Source organism: Abramis brama (assembly GCF_963993115.1).
Source record: "Abramis brama genome assembly, chromosome: 10".
Taxonomy (NCBI): Eukaryota; Metazoa; Chordata; class Actinopteri; order Cypriniformes; family Leuciscidae; genus Abramis; species Abramis brama.
Genome location: NC_139972.1, coordinates 41,264,980 through 41,283,666, shown reverse-complemented (window position 1 = coordinate 41,283,666; position 18,687 = coordinate 41,264,980). Strand labels below are relative to the sequence as shown.

The window sequence follows — 18,687 nt, the reverse complement described above, 5'->3', positions numbered from 1 at the left end:
CTGATATAGAGAGAGAACTGGATTGCTCTGGAAAGAAGTAACCTGGCTGATTTTCTCTGCCTACAACAAACCTTTTATTTTTGAAAATAATGAATGTACTGGGGGGTTTTTTTGTTGGGGGGACTCAGGGTCAAAGGAGATGGAGGATGTTAAAACTGCTAAAACTCTATAGCCAGTACTAGGGATGGAGAAATGAAGCCTCTTAAAGCTGTGAAACTTTTCTCGGATTGCAGTGCCATCATGTGGCAGGTCAAATCTACAGCAAACATAAACCTATATGTGCGAAGCGCCGTTGTTTTATCCATTGAGCACAAATAAAAGCCTTACAACTCTAAATGTTCAGTTTTCTGGTAATAAAATTCACATATTAAAGTGTTGCAATAAATTAAATGTACAACCCCAAATCAGAAAAAGTTGGAACACTGTACAAATTGTGAGTAAAAAAGGAATGGAATAATTTACAAATCTCATAAACTTATATTTTATTCACAATAGAATATAGATAACATATCAAATGTTGAAAGTGAGACATTTTGAAATGTCATGCCAAATATTGGCTCATTTTGGATTTCATGAGAGCTACACATTCCAAAAAAGTTGGGACAGGTAGCAATAAGAGGCTGGAAAAGTTAAATGTACATATAAGGAACAGCTGGAGGACCAATTTGCAACTTATTAGGTCAATTGGCAACATGATTGGGTATGAAAAGAGCCTCTCAGAGTGGCAGTGTCTCTCAGAAGTCAAGATGGGCAGAGGATCACCAATTCCCCCAATGCTGCGGTGAAAAATAGTGGAGCAATATCAGAAAGGAGTTTCTCTGAGAAAAATTGCAAAGAGTTTGAAGTTATCATCATCTACAGTGCATAATATCATCCAAAGATTCAGAGAATCTGGAACAATCTCTGTGCGTAAGGGTCAAGGCCGGAAAACCATACTGGATCCCCGTGATCTTCGGGCCCTTAGATGGCACTGCATCACATACAGGAATGCTACTGTAATGGAAATCACAACATGGGCTCAGGAATACTTCCAGAAAACATTGTCGGTGAACACAATACACCGTGCCATTCGCCATTGCCGGCTAAAACTCTATGGGTCAAAAAAGAAGCCATATCTAAACAGGATCCAGAAGCGCAGGCGTTTTCTCTGGGCCAAGGCTCATTTAAAATGAACTGTGGCAAAGTGGAAAACTGTTCTGTGGTCAGACGAATCAAAATTTGAAGTTCTTTTTGGAAAACTGGGATGCCATGTCATCCGGACTAAAGAGGACAAGGACAACCCAAGTTGTCATCAGCGCTCAGTTCAGAAGCCTGCATCTCTGATGGTATGGGGTTGCATGAGTGCGTGTGGCATGGGCAGCTTACACATCTGGAAAGGCACCATCAATGCTGAAAGGTATATCCAAGTTCTAGAACAACATATGCTCCCATCCAGACGTCGTCTCTTTCAGGGAAGACCTTGCATTTTCCAACATGACAATGCCAGACCACATACTGCATCAATTACAATATCATGGCTGCGTAGAAGAAGGATCCGGGTACTGAAATGGCCAGCCTGCAGTCCAGATCTTTCACCCATAGAAACATTTGGTGCATCATAAAGGGGAAAATGCGGCAAAGAAGACCTAAGACAGTTGAGCAACTAGAAGCCTGTATTAGACAAGAATGGGACAACATTCCTATTCCTAAACTTGAGCAACTTGTCTCCTCAGTCCCCAGACGTTTGCAGACTGTTATAAAAAGAAGAGGGGATGCCACAGGGGTAAACATGGCCTTGTCCCAACTTTTTTGAGATGTGTTGATGCCATGAAATTTAAAATCAACTTATTTTTCCCTTAAAATGATACATTTTCTCAGTTTAAACATTTGATATGTCATCTATGTTGTATTCTGAATAAAATATTGAAATTTGAAACTTCCACATCATTGCATTCTGTTTTTATTCACAATTTGTACAGTGTCCCAACTTTTTCTGATTTGGGGTTGTAATAATAATAAGTAAATGGTGGTCTAAATATTTTATGGGTTTTAAACTGCTTATATGGCAGAATATATGATCATGTAATATAAATATATATGTTAGTAAATAGACTTGATTGAACTTCCATAAACCTGTAGAGTAGTGGTCTGAATTCAAACATTCCAACACGCAAAGTGGAGCATTCATGTGACTAGAAAGAAAGTGAGGCTTCGTTTTTCGTTGATCACATGTTATTCTGAAACACTGGGTATAACCGTGATTCTGTGAAATTTGGATGACCGCCATTATTAATTAGTGGATAATCTCAGCACCAACCAGATAGGTAGAAAAAACATATACCAACGACGTACTGTTGTGAGGTGAGCACTGTAGCTCAGCGCCCCGCCTCGAACGCCTCTTACATTACGAGTGACAGGGAGCCCAGATAATAAAGGATCCGCCCCGGAAGTATCACAAGCTCTGGACGGATCCGCAAAAGGAGTCTGGAACAGAGTCCGCTTGCACAGCAGAACGGATCTGGAACAGATAAGGATTGCGGATCCAGACCAGATCCTACCCGTTACCGCTGATGAATCACCTCATCCGGATCCGATTCGGATCCGTTCACGAAGCAGTTAATCTGGCCCAGATCCGATTCAGACCCGTTCATGAAGCATCTCATCTGGCCCGGATCAATCTGGACCCGTTCATGAAGCAGCTCATCTGGCCCGGATCAATCTGGACCCGTTCATGAAGCAGCTCATCTGGCCCGGATCAATCTGGACCTGTTCATGAAGCAGCTCATCCGGCCCGGATCCGATTCGGACCTGTTCATGAAGCAGCTCATCCGGCCCGGATCCGATTCAGACCCGTTCACGAAGCAGTTAATCTGGCCAGGATCCGATTCGGGCCTGTTTATGAAGCAGTTAATCTGGCCAGGATCCGATTCGGGCCTGTTTATGAAGCAGTTAATCTGGCCAGGATCTGATTCAGACCCGTTCACGAAGCAGTTAATCTGGCCAGGATCCGATTCGGGCCTGTTTATGAAGCAGTTAATCTGGCCAGGATCAATCTGGACCTGTTCATGAAGCAGCTCATCCGGCCCGGATCCGATTCGGACCTGTTCATGAAGCAGCTCATCCGGCCCGGATCCGATTCAGACCCGTTCACGAAGCAGTTAATCTGGCCAGGATCTGATTCGGGCCTGTTTATGAAGCAGTTAATCTGGCCAGGATCCGATTCGGGCCTGTTTATGAAGCAGTTAATCTGGCCAGGATCCGATTCAGACCCGTTCACGAAGCAGTTAATCTGGCCAGGATCCGATTCGGGCCTGTTTATGAAGCAGTTAATCTGGACTGGATCCAATTCGGACCCGTTCACGAAGCAGTTAATCTGGCCAGGATCCGATTCGGGCCTGTTTATGAAGCAGTTAATCTGGCCAGGATCCAATTCGGGCCTGTTTATGAAGCAGTTAATCTGGCCAGGATCCGATTCAGACCCGTTCACGAAGCAGTTAATCTGGCCAGGATCCGATTCGGGCCTGTTTATGAAGCAGTTAATCTGGCCCGGATCCGATTCAGACCTGTTCATGAAGCAGCTCATCCGGGCCGGATCTGATTCGGACCCGTTCACGAATCAGTTAATCTGGCCAGGATCCGATTCAGGCCTGTTTATGAAGCAGTTAATCTGGCCCGGATCCGATTCAGACCTGTTCATGAAGCAGCTCATCTGGCCCGGATCTGATTCTGACCCGTTCACGAAGCAGTTAATCTGGCCAGGATCCGATTCGGGCCTGTTTATGAAGCAGCTCATCTGGCCCGGATCTGATTCGGACCTGTTCATGAAGCAGCTCATCCGGCCCGGATCCGATTCGGGCCTGTTTATGAAGCAGTTAATCTGGCCCGGATCCGATTCAGACCTGTTCATGAAGCAGCTCATCCGGGCCGGATCTGATTCGGACCCGTTCACGAATCAGTTAATCTGGCCAGGATCCGATTCGGGCCTGTTTATGAAGCGGTTAATCTGGCCCGGATCCGATTCAGACCTGTTCATGAAGCAGCTCATCCGGCCCGGATCCGATTCGGACCCGTTCACGAAGCAGTTAATCTGGCCCGGATCCGATTCAGACCTATTTATGAAGCAGCTCATCTGGCCCGGATCCGATTCGGACCTGTTCATGAAGCAGCTCATCTGGTCCGGATACGATTCGGACCCATTCATGAAGCAGCTCATCTGGTCCGGATCCGATTCGGACCCGTTCACAAAGCAGTTAATCTGGCCCGGATCCGATTCAGACCCGTTCACGAAGCAGCTCATCTGGCCAGGATCAATCTAGACACGTTCATGAAGCAGCTCATCTGGCCAGGATCAATCTGGACCCATTCATGAAGCAGCTCATCTGGCCCGGATCAATCTGGACCTGTTCATGAAGCAGCTCATCCGGCCCAGATCCGATTCGGACCCGTTCACAAAGCAGTTAATCTGGCCCGGATCTGATTCAGACCCGTTCATGAAGCAGCTCATCTGGCCAGGATCAATCTGAACCCGTTCATGAAGCAGTTAATCTGGCACGGATCCGATTCGGACCCATTTATGAAGCAGTTAATCTGGCCCAGATCCGATTCGGACCCATTTATGAAGCAGTTAATCTGGCCCAGATCCGATTCGGACCCATTTATGAAGCAGTTAATCTGGCCCAGATCCGATTCAGACCCATTAAGGTTGATACTTTATTCAAAATGCATCAAATGGCCAAAGCTAGCTACAGATATATCTGAAATATAGCTGACAAACATTATAGACTAGATTGCTATATAATGCTTGAATATTCCATATGTCTTCCTTTAATAATATTAATTTAAAATATAAAATCATTCAAAACTTGAAAAAAAAAAACGGATCCTTTTAAGCCAGTAACAATGAAACACTATAAAAAAGTAGGTAATTACAGACTGTAATAGCTCAGTGTCATTTCCCCCACATTAAGATGATTCAGGTCATCCTGTTTATGTATTGTTCAATACAGCAGAACTGTGTTGTGAATGAAGTTGAACATTTTTCTGTTTAGTCATGCTGTTTGAAAACATCTTATCAAATAATACAAGTGACAGTGTATCTTTTATAAGTCAATTACAATCTAATCTCTATTTCAGAAGTCACAGTCCCAAAGCTATCCATGATGATCTGAAACACAAGTACAGCCAACTTTCTACAGAGTGTGACAACATGCGTTTGGACATCAACAAACTGAAATCTGAGAATGAGGAACAAAAGGCAACACTCAGATAAACACACGTTTCCTTTAGCTCTATCAAGAGCAAAGCAGAGCTCTGTCTTTCACAGGTCTGACCAGTGTCGTTTATGAGAGGTTGATTCAATTAAGAGACAATTTACACAAAACGAAAATTCACTTTAAAGAAAGGCTTTCTACAAAACAAAACTTAATAAAGTGGTCAAAATCATGTCTGACCCATCTTATGATCCTATCTTACTCATGCTGTTCACTTTTCATATAATCAACATAGATGAAATTAAAAAATAACATTATATTATGAAAACAGAAACATTAATTTTAAATCATAAAATCTAGGCTATATCAGTGAACAGCACACTGGTTTAAAATTGTTGTAATTAAGACATGTTGGAAAAGGTGTTTATCTTTCATTTCCAATGTGAATATCATAATGTATTCTCTTGAAAATGATTGTGTGCTGAATGAAAACTCCTCTTAAGAATTTCACCATTCAATGTGAATTTATCTGAGAATATTCTTCAATAAGGAAATCTATTCAGTGATTGGTCCATGCCAATGTCGTCATCCAAAATCCCGTTTGTGGCACAGCAAAGTATCGTGAATCATCTCCAAGACTGACAATTAAAATGTAGTCCTACACTCTCAGAAAAAAAGGTACAAAAGCTGTCACTACCCGACAGTACCCTTCAGTAGGGCTCTAATATATTTTGGTACCAATATGTACCTTTGAGGGACTAATATGCACTCTTTATGTACAGAGGTGTACCTTTTGAAAAGCGTGACAGCTTTTGTACCTTTTTTTGTGAGAGTGTACACCAATCATAAATCGAGTTGCTGCCATTCAAGTTCTTCACATGAAATTATTCTCAGAAAAAGGTTGTGTGGTTGAATGTCAGGACCAAAGTGTTTTAGCTAAACAAAAATCTTTTTACAAGAGCACATGATGCTGTTACATTTAAATGTTTCTCAGGACCACATGATGGTATGTTACATTGAAAAAGTTCTCATGAACACATGATTGTATGTTATACTAGAATGATAATACTTAAACTAATGGTTGTATATTTGTTAGTACTACAGTGTAGGCTACATGTGTAACGGTCACCAGCTGGAGTGCCCTTGAGAGCCACCAGAGGGCACTCCACATCAGACACTCACGTTCACTCTCAGACTACAATTCCCATACTCACTGACCGGACTCATTATCTCTGAACACTCATCACATTCACCTGTACCTCATTATCACTGATTGCATTCACCTGTGTCCCATCACCCTGTTAGTCTCAGTCTATTTATACCTTGTTCATTCATTCACTCACCGCGAAGTCTTGTTAAGTGTTACACTGCATTTCTGAGCGTTTCCCTGGTTTTCTTGTTTCTTGGTTTTTGATATCTTGCCCTGTTCCCTGGATTACTCTCTTGCCTCTGGTCCCTGGATTACTCTCTTGCCTCTGGTCCCTGCCTGTTTTGTTTGTTTTGTTTGTTTCTTTGTTTTGACTACCTGCCTGTGTATGACCCTAGCCTGTACTTTGGATTACGCCTCTGGATTGCCCCAGCCAATAAAGCTGCATTTGGATCTCCTACTTTGTGTCTCTGAGCAGTTCGTAACAGAAGACTTCGCCACACAAAGATCCAGCAGCCATGCCAACCATGGACACAGGTGCACAAATCCTGCGTCTCCGTCAGGGGAATCGTTCGATTGAGAGGTATGTCGAAGAGTTTATTGAACTGGCACATCTTACCTCAATGACCACAGAGTGCCTAATGATATTTTTTCGTGGAGGACTATCTGAACCGCTCAGTTCATTCATGCCCTGGCATGATCCTCATGGGACTTTAGAGCAGTATATCAACCTGGCCCTTTTGTTGAGTGGCTCATCGTTTACTGTGGGCGGGGTAGAGGAAGAGCTCCGTGAACCCACAGTATCTCCTGAGCCAGAGCTTCACGTCACGTCTGCCGAGCCAGAGCTTCACGTCACGTCTGCCGAGCCAGAGCTTCACGTCACGTCTGCCGAGCCCGCACTTCACGCCAGATCTGCCGAAGCCAAGGCAGTATGCGTCATGCCCGCCGCCCCTGAGACAGCAAGCGACATGCCCGCCAAGCTAGAGTCTTCACCGCTGGTCCCGTCCAGCACAGAGCCCTCTTCAGCGCTGGTCCCGTCCAGCACAGAGCCTTCACCGCTGGTTCCGTCCAGCACAGAGCCCTCTTCACCGCTGGTCCCGTCCAGCACAGAGCCCTCTTCACCGCTGGTCCCATCCAGCTCAGATCCCTCTTCATCGCTGGTTCCGTCCAGCACAGAGCCCTCTTCACCGCTGGTCCCGTCCAGCTCAGAGCCCTCTTCATCGCTGGTCCTATCCAGCTCAAAGCCCTCGCTGACGCTGGTCCCGTCAAGCTCAGAGCGCGCTGATCCTGATCCAGAGACTGAGCTTCACGTCACTTCTGCCGATCCAGAGACTGAGCTTCACGTCACTTCTGCCGATCCAGAGACTGAGCTTCACGTCACGTCAGCCGATCCAGAGACTGAGCTTCACGTCACGTCAGCCGATCCAGACACTGAGCTTCACGTCACGTTCGCCCGTCAAGAGTCTCGTCCCGCCGAGACTGAATCTGATCCGGATACTGAGCCTGAATCTGTTCCTCTTCCTCTTTCTGCGCCTGTGTCTTCGGACAAGATGGCCGACTCTACGCCTGTGTCTTCGGACAAGATGGCCGAATCCTCGCCTGTGTCTTCGGACAAGATGGCCGACTCCACGCCTGTGTCTTCGGACAAGATGGCCGACTCCACGCCTGTGTCTTCGGACAAGATGGCCGACTCCACGCCTGTGTCTTCGGACAAGATGGCCGACTCCACGCCTGTGTCTTTGGACAAGATGGCCGACTCCACGCCTGTGTCTTCGGACAAGATGGCCGACTCCACGCCTGTGTCTTCGGACAAGATGGCTGAAACCACGCCTGTGTCTTCGGACAAGATGGCCACCGCCGAGCCAGTGTCTCGGGACAAGATGGTCTCCACCGAGCCAGTGTCTTCGGAAAAGATGGCCGCCGCTGAGCCGGTGTCTGTTCCTGTCCCTGAGCCGGTGTCTGTTCCTGTCCCTGAGCCGGTGTCTGTTCCTGTCCCTGAGCCGGTGTCTGTTCCTGTCCCTGAGCCGGTGTCTGTTCCTGTCCCTGAGCCGGTGTCTGTTCCTGTCCCTGAGCCGGTGTCTGTTCCTGTCCCTGAGCCGGTGTCTGTTCCTGTCCCTGAGCCGGTGTCTGTTCCTGTTCCTGAGCCGGTGTCTGTTCCTGTTCTAGAGCCCGTTCATGTTCCTGAACCGTTGGATCCGCCTGCTCAGCCTGCTCCGCCCCGGCCGCCTGCACAGCCTGCTCCGCCCCGGCCGCCTGCACTGCCTGCTCCGCCCTGGCCGCCTGCACTGCCTGCTCCGCCCTGGCCGCCTGCACTGCCTGCTCCGCCCTGGCCGCCTGCACTGCCTGCTCCGCCCTGGCCGCCTGCACAGCCTGCTCCGCCCTGGCCGCCTGCACAGCCTGCTCCGCCCTGGCCGCCTGCACAGCCTGCTCCGCCCTGGCCGCCTGCACAGCCTGCTCCGCCCTGGCCGCCTGCACAGCCTGCTCCGCCCTGGCCGCCTGCACAGCCTGCTCCGCCCTGGTCGCCTGCACAGCCTGCTCCGCCCTGGCCTTCCGCCCTGCCGGAGTCTTCAGGTCCTCTTCCGCTGCACGGGCCTGGCCCTCCATCCCGCCCCCGGGTCCGCCTCCGCTCCACCACCCTCCTGGACAAGTTAGGAGCGTCTGGAATCCGCTCCTTAAAGGGGGGGTTATGTAACGGTCACCAGCTGGAGTGCCCTTGAGAGCCACCAGAGGGCACTCCACATCAGACACTCACGTTCACTCTCAGACTACAATTCCCATACTCACTGACCGGACTCATTATCTCTGAACACTCATCACATTCACCTGTACCTCATTATCACTGATTGCATTCACCTGTGTCCCATCACCCTGTTAGTCTCAGTCTATTTATACCTTGTTCATTCATTCACTCACCGCGAAGTCTTGTTAAGTGTTACACTGCATTTCTGAGCGTTTCCCTGGTTTTCTTGTTTCTTGGTTTTTGATATCTTGCCCTGTTCCCTGGATTACTCTCTTGCCTCTGGTCCCTGGATTACTCTCTTGCCTCTGGTCCCTGCCTGTTTTGTTTGTTTTGTTTGTTTCTTTGTTTTGACTACCTGCCTGTGTATGACCCTAGCCTGTACTTTGGATTACGCCTCTGGATTGCCCCAGCCAATAAAGCTGCATTTGGATCTCCTACTTTGTGTCTCTGAGCAGTTCGTAACAACATGACATGATTCTTTATGAGCATAAGATTGTAACTTGTATACACAACACTTGTTAACACAAGGCATGGTACTGTGATGATTACGATAAATGAGAAAATGAAACACTGTTTATGAAATAAATATTCTTTTAAAAATTGTATGTGTTTTAAATATGTAAAATAGGGTTAGGCATCAAACCCCTTTGTCAACAGTGAATGTGTAAGCTAAATCTAATTTCTGAAACATTGATCCTCATTACCGAAATGGCATTTTCATTACCGCAACATATATCTTTTTTACAAATTAAGTAATAATTAGATAATCATATTTTGTTTTAAAATGTATATACATATTATACAACACTACTTATTTAAGGTCTGCTACATAACAAATGTGTATGTTATCTTTTAGTAAAGCAATTAAATAAAAGAAATTGTAAATCATCACGTATGTTTCGGTAATGAGAGAAAATAAGGAAATTACAAAAAATAATAAATATGAAAAAGTAATTTCTCCAGAGCTTTACATAGCTTTGAGCATGAGTAATAAGAGTCTACTTTAACATTAGCCAAAAATACACATTTTTAACCATATATTTAATGTAATGTCATGTTGCGGTAATGATCATTTTTTATGGACTTCATCTAAAAAATGTAAATAATTACATAGGAAATATTTTTAAAAATCTTCTAAAAATAATGGTTATAGTAAGTTCAGACCTTAATCTTATATGTGCAAAAAGAAAATTGGCTTTAAGGGCATTTTAAAAATTCTGATGCTGGACACCTTCTAAATCTGGATTTCGTGAGAATCACCCATACGGGCCCTGATGATGATTCGCAATAAATCTCATTTATATTCACAGTACATTCAACAAATATCTGCTCGTTTACATGCAAATATAGCAAATATATAATTCCTCCAAACACCAGAGATCTGCTCCTGATATGATGAGCTTTATTTGTGTCTGTTCTTGTTCACAGAGGCGTAAAGTTGGTCCTGCGGTTGATCTTCTCTTCCCTCTTCCTCTGATGGCAGCATAAGTCACTGTATCATCATGATCCTGAAAGAACAGCACAGATTCTGTCCATCAATGTTTGAACCGCAGCCATTATTATTATTATTAGTGCATGAGCTTCATTTATCTGAGAGTCAAGCTCGTATAGATCAGAGAAGCTGCAGTGACGGTCTCTGAACAGGACTGGTCAGTGGACAGTGATGGAGAATAAGGAAATGTGCTGGTATCTACTCACACTGACCGATTTTACTGGCTTTTTCTTGGAAAAAGTGACCTCAGTGTAAGTCACATGATCATCTGTCTGCTCCTAAACATCAATGCAAACGTGCAGAGAATCAAGTTTAGCACACAGAACAGACATATATCTTAGAATAACACAAAAGCTTTTAGTAAATCACATTATAGGACAGACAGTGAATGTAATGTTTGATGATTTAGAGGACTCACATCGGCTCTTGCAGCGGGAGGAATGGTCTCATTCATCCCTTTATGTTCATTCTCATCTTTGACCTTCAGACAACAAACGGTTAAAACTGCACGAATGACACTTTATTGAGCTTTAAAGACAGTAATCAAATCTAAATCACTGCATTACTGAACTCACCTCCGAGTTGACAGTCCCTCTTTTATTATCTGTGTTTTATCATAAAACACACGCAAAACACAGAAAGTGAACAGTAAGATGTTTTTGAAGCATTACAATGATTAAAAGGTAAAAATGATTGTTGTTTGAGTTGATAACTCTTTGAGACATCACAGGGATTCTCCGCAGGAATAAACTTCTGTTTGAGAATTATTTACTTTTCTATGATACATACAATCTGAACATGACGTGATTGTTTGCTCATCTGAACTGTTTTTAATTGTTGTAAAGGAGTAAATGTGCAAACTCACCAGCTGTTTTTCTGCAGATCAGCCAGAGAAGAGCGAGAAGGAGAACAGCGACTGCAGCGACGGAGATCCCTATGACTGAAGAAGAGATCGAGCTCAGTCAGAGAGGCTGTCAGTCATAATCAACCCTTCTGAGTTATGCCCTGTCACTCATTTATTGTATATTGCTATTGAAATTCAGCACAGTACGCTTTCAGATGTTAGAAATCATCTTCATACTTTAACATGGGATGGAATGTATATGTATGCACCTAAAAAAGAAATTATAGGTTTGGATTTATTAAAACATAAAATAGTTTATGTTAATTATGTAAATAGTAAATTATGTTTATGTTAAATAAACAACTCTTCGAGCCCTAATGCCATATAAAAATCATAATTATGTAGAATTATGGGTAACACTATATAATAACTGCACACTATTAATCATTAGTTAAGCATTAGTAAACAGTTAATTAATCATTTATAAAGCATTAATAGACATTAATAAGCAGTTTATAAATACAACTATAAATGCTGTATTCTTGATTTAAAAGCATATATATAATGTGTTTAATAATTGTATTTTCATACTTTATTAATGATCAATTTATCATTTCTAAATGAAGTATTGCATTATTTACAAACCAGTTGTTCAGGAGTTGTCAGTGGTTCATAAGATCACTTAGAAAGTGTGAGTAAATGTGGTTAATTCAGGCAGATATAAAGCATTTATTAAAGGAGATTTAAAGACTATTTCTTCTAAACAGAAAAAGGAAACAAACACACACAGTGATACAGAACATAGAAATATTAAACTGAGCCTTTAAATCTCCTTTATAAACGCTTTACAAGGCATAACTAGTCCTCACTTTAGATGAGCTCACTACAATAGTGAACTGACCACTACTAAATGCTTTATAACTACCTGAATTAACCCTGAATTACAGTAGAAATACATGTTAATAAAGCATTTATTAACACACTAACTATTACTATATGTCTGAATAATAATATGTATTTAAACAGTTTATTAATAATTTACTCACACTTTCTAAGTGATCTTATGAACCACTGACAACTCCTAAACAACTGGTTTGTAAATAATGCAATACTTCATTTAGAAATGATAAATTGATCAGTAATAAAGTATGAAAATACAATTATTAAACACATTATAGATATGCTTATAAATCAAGAATAAAGCATTTATAGCTGTATTTATAAACTGCTTATTAATGTCTATTAATGCTTTATAAATGATGAATTAACTGTTTACTAATGCTTAACTAATGAATAATAGCGTGCAGTTATTATATAGTGTTACTGAATTGACCCTTCACTAAGCCACGCCCGAAAACCGCCACAGGCCAATCGTGGCTTAGCAACCGTAACTAGGTGCGGGAGGTCTGGCAAGCTTTCGAGCGAGAGGGAAACATGCCGAAGCGTTGTGCGTATGGATTGTGCAAATCTGATACCCGGTATCCTAAAAGTTTGGACGGGGTGGTGGATTTTGTTCCCTTCCCGAAACCTAAAACCCAAGGGGAGAAATGCTGGGCGTCATCTTCATTTATATAGCGCTTTTAACAATGTAGATTGTTCCAAAGCAGCTTTACATTGATAATAGGAAATTAAAAGTAAAGTGTTTTGGCTTTATAGCAGCTCTAGAATAAAGTTATTGTCCAGCTCGTGGATCAAGCAGTGTGATTAAAGGCAAGACGGAGGCTCACTGACATAACTTAACGGTACTTAAAAATATATTTCAGCATTTTGTTAATCGACGGCCAAACTAGTAACGTTACCCCAATCCGATCGCGACTCTCCCGGTGTTAGTTCTAGTAAAAGTAAAAGGAGGGAACATCACGGGGCTTGCCGGAGATCTCCAAGGGAAAGTTTGGTATGCAAACTTAATCAGTTCATAACAGTAGTCACTAATGTGACCCGCGACGTGTGAGCAGGAACGTTAGCCTGGCGCACTACAAATATAAGCGGGAGAATGTTATCATTGCAAAGTGGTCAGGCTAATGTCTTGTGTTTATTCCACAATACTTATGGATAAGCTGTTTGATTTATAAATATTAGAATATTTTCACATTTCACATTTCACTGTGCATGAACAGCTGTTCCTCAATTTGTGTGTTTCCCATTTGAATGGTCAGCGTATGAGGCGCTGCTGCTTGCGCTGAGACCTAACGTTATAGACTTTAGCTTCAATTTTGATGAAATTATTCTCTAATCGTTTGCATATTATGTCGTGGATATAGCCCTCGAATGCATACTGCAGTCTTGTTCTCTCAAATTTTCACCTGTCCGCTAAAAATGACTAATTATCTCCTTAGGAATGTCTGAAACCAGTGCATACATACTGTAATAGACGTGCCAGGCGCAAAAGCTTGACAGGTGTAGCAACAGTAACTAAGGAGGGCGGGGCTTAGCGAAGGGTCAATTATGTTCGATAAATCTGCAGCATCATCATGTACCTTTTGCATTAGTTTCTGGTGTCTTTATAGTAGAGTTTGTGATGTGGACTGGATTCACTGCTGTCGTCGAATCATCTAAGGGAGGAATGTTAGTTCAGATGATCAATACTGTACAATATGACATTTATTAATCAGCTAACAAACAAGATAACTAGCGCCATCCGTCTAGAGACTCCACTAAAACTGATGGTTGAGAAGAAAACGGAGTCTGAGCTGCTGAGCACTGATGTGAGGATGTACCTTTACATCCGTGTGTGTTTATAGTGGAGGGATCCTGAGAGTCTGTGACTGGAGTCGTTGAACGAGGTTGCGCTGTAAAGCATGAATGTTAGTACAGATCCGTCATACCATAGAAAGTGACAATCATATTTTAACTTTGATCATCATATTACATAAAAGTTAACATTTTTGCTGTCAAGTTTCAATTCTTTCATTATTTACAGCAGCACTTTCTGAGCTGTTCATTAGTTTGAAGCAATGCTTGATTTATACTCTTCTGTCAGAGTCAAAGAAGCTTTTGTGAGTGTGTTTAAAAGAGTTTTGTGAATTTGTGGAATGGTGTCCTTTAAAATTGAACATATAAAAACACTGACCATGCAGAGAAACACGAGCATCAGTTCCTTGTTGTTTATTCACATATTGTCGGCAGGTGTAAACCCCATAATCTTCTTCTGAGACACTCTTGATGTTCAGAGAGCAGCCAGACCCCAGACTCAGTCTCTCACGTCTCCCTGTATTCTCCTTCACTTTCCCTTCAGTAATCAGTTCAACTGTCTCTGATTGTCTGATTCTGTTATAGATCCATGTGATTGATTTGCAGTCAGAAAGAGCATTATAACAGGGGAGAGAGACATTTTCACCAGAACTGATGAACATATCAGTGTCATTCACTACACTGGTACCTGAAACACATTACATTTGAGTGATCATTATGCTACATATTAATAAATGAAAACATAAAACACACCAGCATAAAAAGCAGACAGTTCAGATAATATTTGTCTTTATCAGAGAGCTGTTCAAATCACTGACACACTCTTAATATGAAGATGTTTGAGTGACACTATGTCCAGTATCAGGAATAATACAGTATGATCTGTGTGTATCAATACACAACTCTGAGAACACAACGTGAATGTGTGCAAGAATAAACTGAGCATGTTCAAATGAACTCTTTCCAGACTAATTCCACTAAATGTCTTTAGAGAAAATACAGATTTCTTTACCTGTGAGAAGTGAAGAGAGAATCATCAGTCCCAGCAGACACAGATCACACTTATCAGCCATTTTCTGTTTCTGTCAGTCTTTCTTTTCTTTATACAGTTACAACTCTTTCTTTAAACACCATCAGCCCCTCCTGTAGTTGTTAACTTCCTCTCATCTGACCGACTGAGTGTGGAAATCATGTTAAAGTTAGAGTTAACCACATTCTCACTCTGTATTTGGTCTTAACCCCATTTATAGGCTCTACTTTTGAACACAAGGAAATTACTGTTAGTTTCACAGATTTCTTTTAGCAGTTTCCTGCATACGGTTAAACTCTAGAAATAAAATAATTATAAACTCTTTCCTGTAGCTCAAACGGTAGAGCATTGGCGCTTGCAACGCCAAGGTCATGGGTTCAATTCCCAGGGAAAACAAGAACTGATAAGAAAGGGGGAAAAAAAGTGTACCTTGAAATGCAATGTAAGTTGCTTTGGATAAAAGTGTCTGCCAAATGCATAAATGTAAATGTTAAACAGTTTTTCAAGTATTTTAAAGTAATTATTAGCATCACAACACAACTCATTGAGATCAAGTGCCCATTCAAGAGGTCAATGTCACTGGCAGGATTTCTGGGACGGCCAAATGTTGACAGCGAAGATTGGGTGATGGACAGTACCTGATTCTTCCAAAGGAAAGGATGGATACTACCTCCAGGTGAATACATTTTTTTCAAGAAAGTAGATTAGCTCTATTATTAGACACACATTGTATTTTAAACTTTTTTCTACTTTTTACACAGGCTATCTGGGTTGGCTGATGATTTTGCGGACAAGAAGATAAATCTCTTATTTTTCTTTCTTTCTTTTTTTCTTTAGTACATGGATATTCAGAAGAAATATACCTACACAAAGACCATGTAATGCTGTCTCACCAGTTTTCATTAAAAAAAGTTCATTTTCCAGTTATAAGATAGTTCCAGTTTTATTGCAAATTTTAAGGCATGGTCACAGCCAATAGGGGTTGTGCCCAGCGTCCGAACCGGAAAACAGGTCTAATCATTTCCGCTTTTCACTTCCGTACACATCTGCAGCGGTAGGTGATCTCTAAGGCAACTGTTAATTTTTGCTTATTATGTCGCCACTCTGTGTCGGGGAAAATTAACTCTGGGGTAAGTTTCCACCAGTTTCCAAAGGATGAGTCAGTCAGGGCGATATGGGTCCGAAACATTAGGCGTGATAATTTCGTTATAAGGAGACACACCACTGTCTGCAGTCGGCATTTCATGCCTGAAGATATAAATGAACAGCAGTCGACATTAGACCTACAGTCAGATGGATTGCCTAACATAAACACACAGGACATCGTAGTAATTATACTGTTGGTACTATAACCCCATCGCTAAAATGCAGTCTTCATTTGATTTGTTTTAATCGTCTGCGAGCAAAAATAAAAGGCTAAATTACTGATAGCATGAAGTCTTCTCTAAACTAACGTCTAAACTAACGACAGATAGTTAGCTAACGCTATATCGCTATATCGGGTGCCATTAGCAAAAGCTACATATACTACATAGCTTCATAATTATGAATAAACGAGGAGGCGTAAAACTTAAGTCCCCTTGTCTAACAGAGTACTCGGGGCTCTTGACGTCCATTTGGCAATACGGTGTACATCGTAAATTGATATTAGGGGTAGCTCCTGTAAACACCGGCTAGAGAAGGTCGCCATTACTGTGCTGTGTTTACCTCAGTAGCTCCATCCATCCATCCATCTTTTTCCGCTTATCCGGGGCCGGGTCGTGGGGGCAGCAGTCTAAGCAGAGATGCCCAGACTTCCCTCTCCCTAGACACTTCCTCCAGCTCTTCTGGGGGGACACCAAGGCGTTCCCAGGCCAGCCGGGAGACATAGTCTCTCCAGCGTGTCCTAGGTCTTCCCCAGGGTCTCCTCCCAGTGGGATGCGCCCGGAACACCTTCCCGGGAAGGCGTCCAGGAGGCATCCGGAACAGATGCCCGAGCCACCTCAGCTGGCCCCTCTCGATGTGGAGGAGCAGCGGCTCTACTCTGAGCTCCTCCCGAGTGACCGAGCTTCTCACCCTATCTCTAAGGGATCGCCCAGCCACCCTGCGGAGAAAGCTCATTTCGGCCGCCTCTATCCGGGATCTTGTCCTTTCGGTCATGATCCACAGCTCATGACCATAGGTGAGAGTAGGAACGTAGATTGACCGGTAAATCGAGAGCTTCGCCTTGCAGCTCAGCTCTTTCTTCACCACGACAGACCGGTACATCGACCGCATTACTGCAGAAGCTGCACCGATCCGTTCCATCCTTCCCTCACTCGTGAACAAGACCCCAAGATACTTAAACTTCTCCACTTGAGGCAGGAACTCTCCACCAACCTGAAGTGGGCAAGCCACCCTTTTCCGACTGAGGACCATGGCCTCGGATTTGGCGGTGCTGATTCTCATCCCAGCCGCTTCACACTCAGCTGCAAACTGTCCCAGTGCATGCTGAAGGTCCTGGTTTGATGAGGCCAACACGACAACATCATCCGCAAAGAGCAGAGACGAAATCGTGTTGTCACCAAACCTAACACCCTCCGGCCCCTGGCTGCGCCTAGAAATTCTGTCCATAAAAATTATGAACAGAACCGGCGACAAAGGGCAGCCCTGTCGGAGTCCAACACGCACCGGGAACAAGTCTGACTTACTGCCGGCAATGCGAACCAAGCTCCTGCTTCGGTCGTACAGGGACCGGACAGCCCTTAGCAAAGGACCCCGGACCCCATACTCCCGGAGCACCCTCCACAGGCCGTCGCGAGGGACACAGTCGAATGCCTTCTCCAAATCCACAAAGCACATGTGGACTGGTTGGGCAAACACCCATGAACCCTCCAGCACCCTGTAGAGGGTATAGAGCTGGTCCAGTGTTCCACGGCCTGGGCGAAAACCGATCAGGAGGCGATTCCTCCTGAATCCGAGGTTCTACTATCGGCCGTATTCTCCTCTCCAGTACCCTGGCATAGACTTTCCCAGGGAGGCTGAGAAGTGTGATCCCCCTGTAGTTGGAACACACCCTCCGGTCCCCCTTCTTAAAAAGAGGGACCACCACCCCGGTCTGCCATCCCAGAGGCACTGTCCCCGACCGCCACGCGATGCTGCAGAGGCGTGTCAGCCAAGACAGCCCCACAACATCCAGAGACTTGAGGTACTCAGGGCGGATCTCATCCACCCCCGGTGCCTTGCCACCGACGAGTTTCTTGACTACCTCGGTGACTTCAGCTTGGGTGATGGACGAGTCCGCCTCCGAGCCCTCAGCCTCTGATCCTCAAAGTATTCCTTCCACCGTCCAACGACATCCCCAGTTGAAGTCAACAGCTCCCCACCTCTACCGTAGACAGCGTTGGTAGGGCACTGCTTGCCTCTCCTGAGGCGCCGGACGGTTTGCCAGAATCTCTTCGAGGCCAGCCGATAGTCCTTCTCCATGGCCTCACCGAACTCCTCCCAGGCCCGAGTTTTTGCCTCCACAACCACCCGGGCTGCAGTTCGCTTGACCTGCAGGTACCCGTCAGCTGCCTCAGGAGTCCCGCAAGCCA

The 18,687-nt window shown here is 44.0% G+C and overlaps 1 protein-coding gene across 2 annotated transcripts; it reads right to left on the bottom strand.

Moving 5' to 3' along the window:
• Nucleotides 1-9,318: 9,318 nt before the first annotated feature.
• On the bottom strand, nucleotides 9,319-15,254 carry LOC311091543 (uncharacterized protein). Of its 2 annotated transcripts, none has more exons than XM_084127501.1 (9): nucleotides 15,116-15,254; nucleotides 14,483-14,791; nucleotides 14,130-14,201; nucleotides 13,890-13,964; nucleotides 11,434-11,508; nucleotides 11,144-11,172; nucleotides 10,987-11,049; nucleotides 10,781-10,846; nucleotides 9,319-10,584 (listed from the first exon to the last, which is right to left on the bottom strand). In XM_084127501.1, the coding sequence occupies exons 1-9, from the start codon at nucleotides 15,174-15,176 to the stop codon at nucleotides 10,411-10,413; spliced, it is 924 nt and encodes a 307-aa protein (XP_083983627.1). In that variant the 5' UTR covers nucleotides 15,177-15,254; the 3' UTR covers nucleotides 9,319-10,410. The 2 variants fall into 2 exon arrangements, with proteins under 2 accessions (XP_083983627.1, XP_083983626.1); XM_084127500.1 differs by having other exon boundaries at nucleotides 10,273-10,584; nucleotides 10,775-10,846.
• Between the last annotated feature and the right edge of the window lie 3,433 nt (nucleotides 15,255-18,687).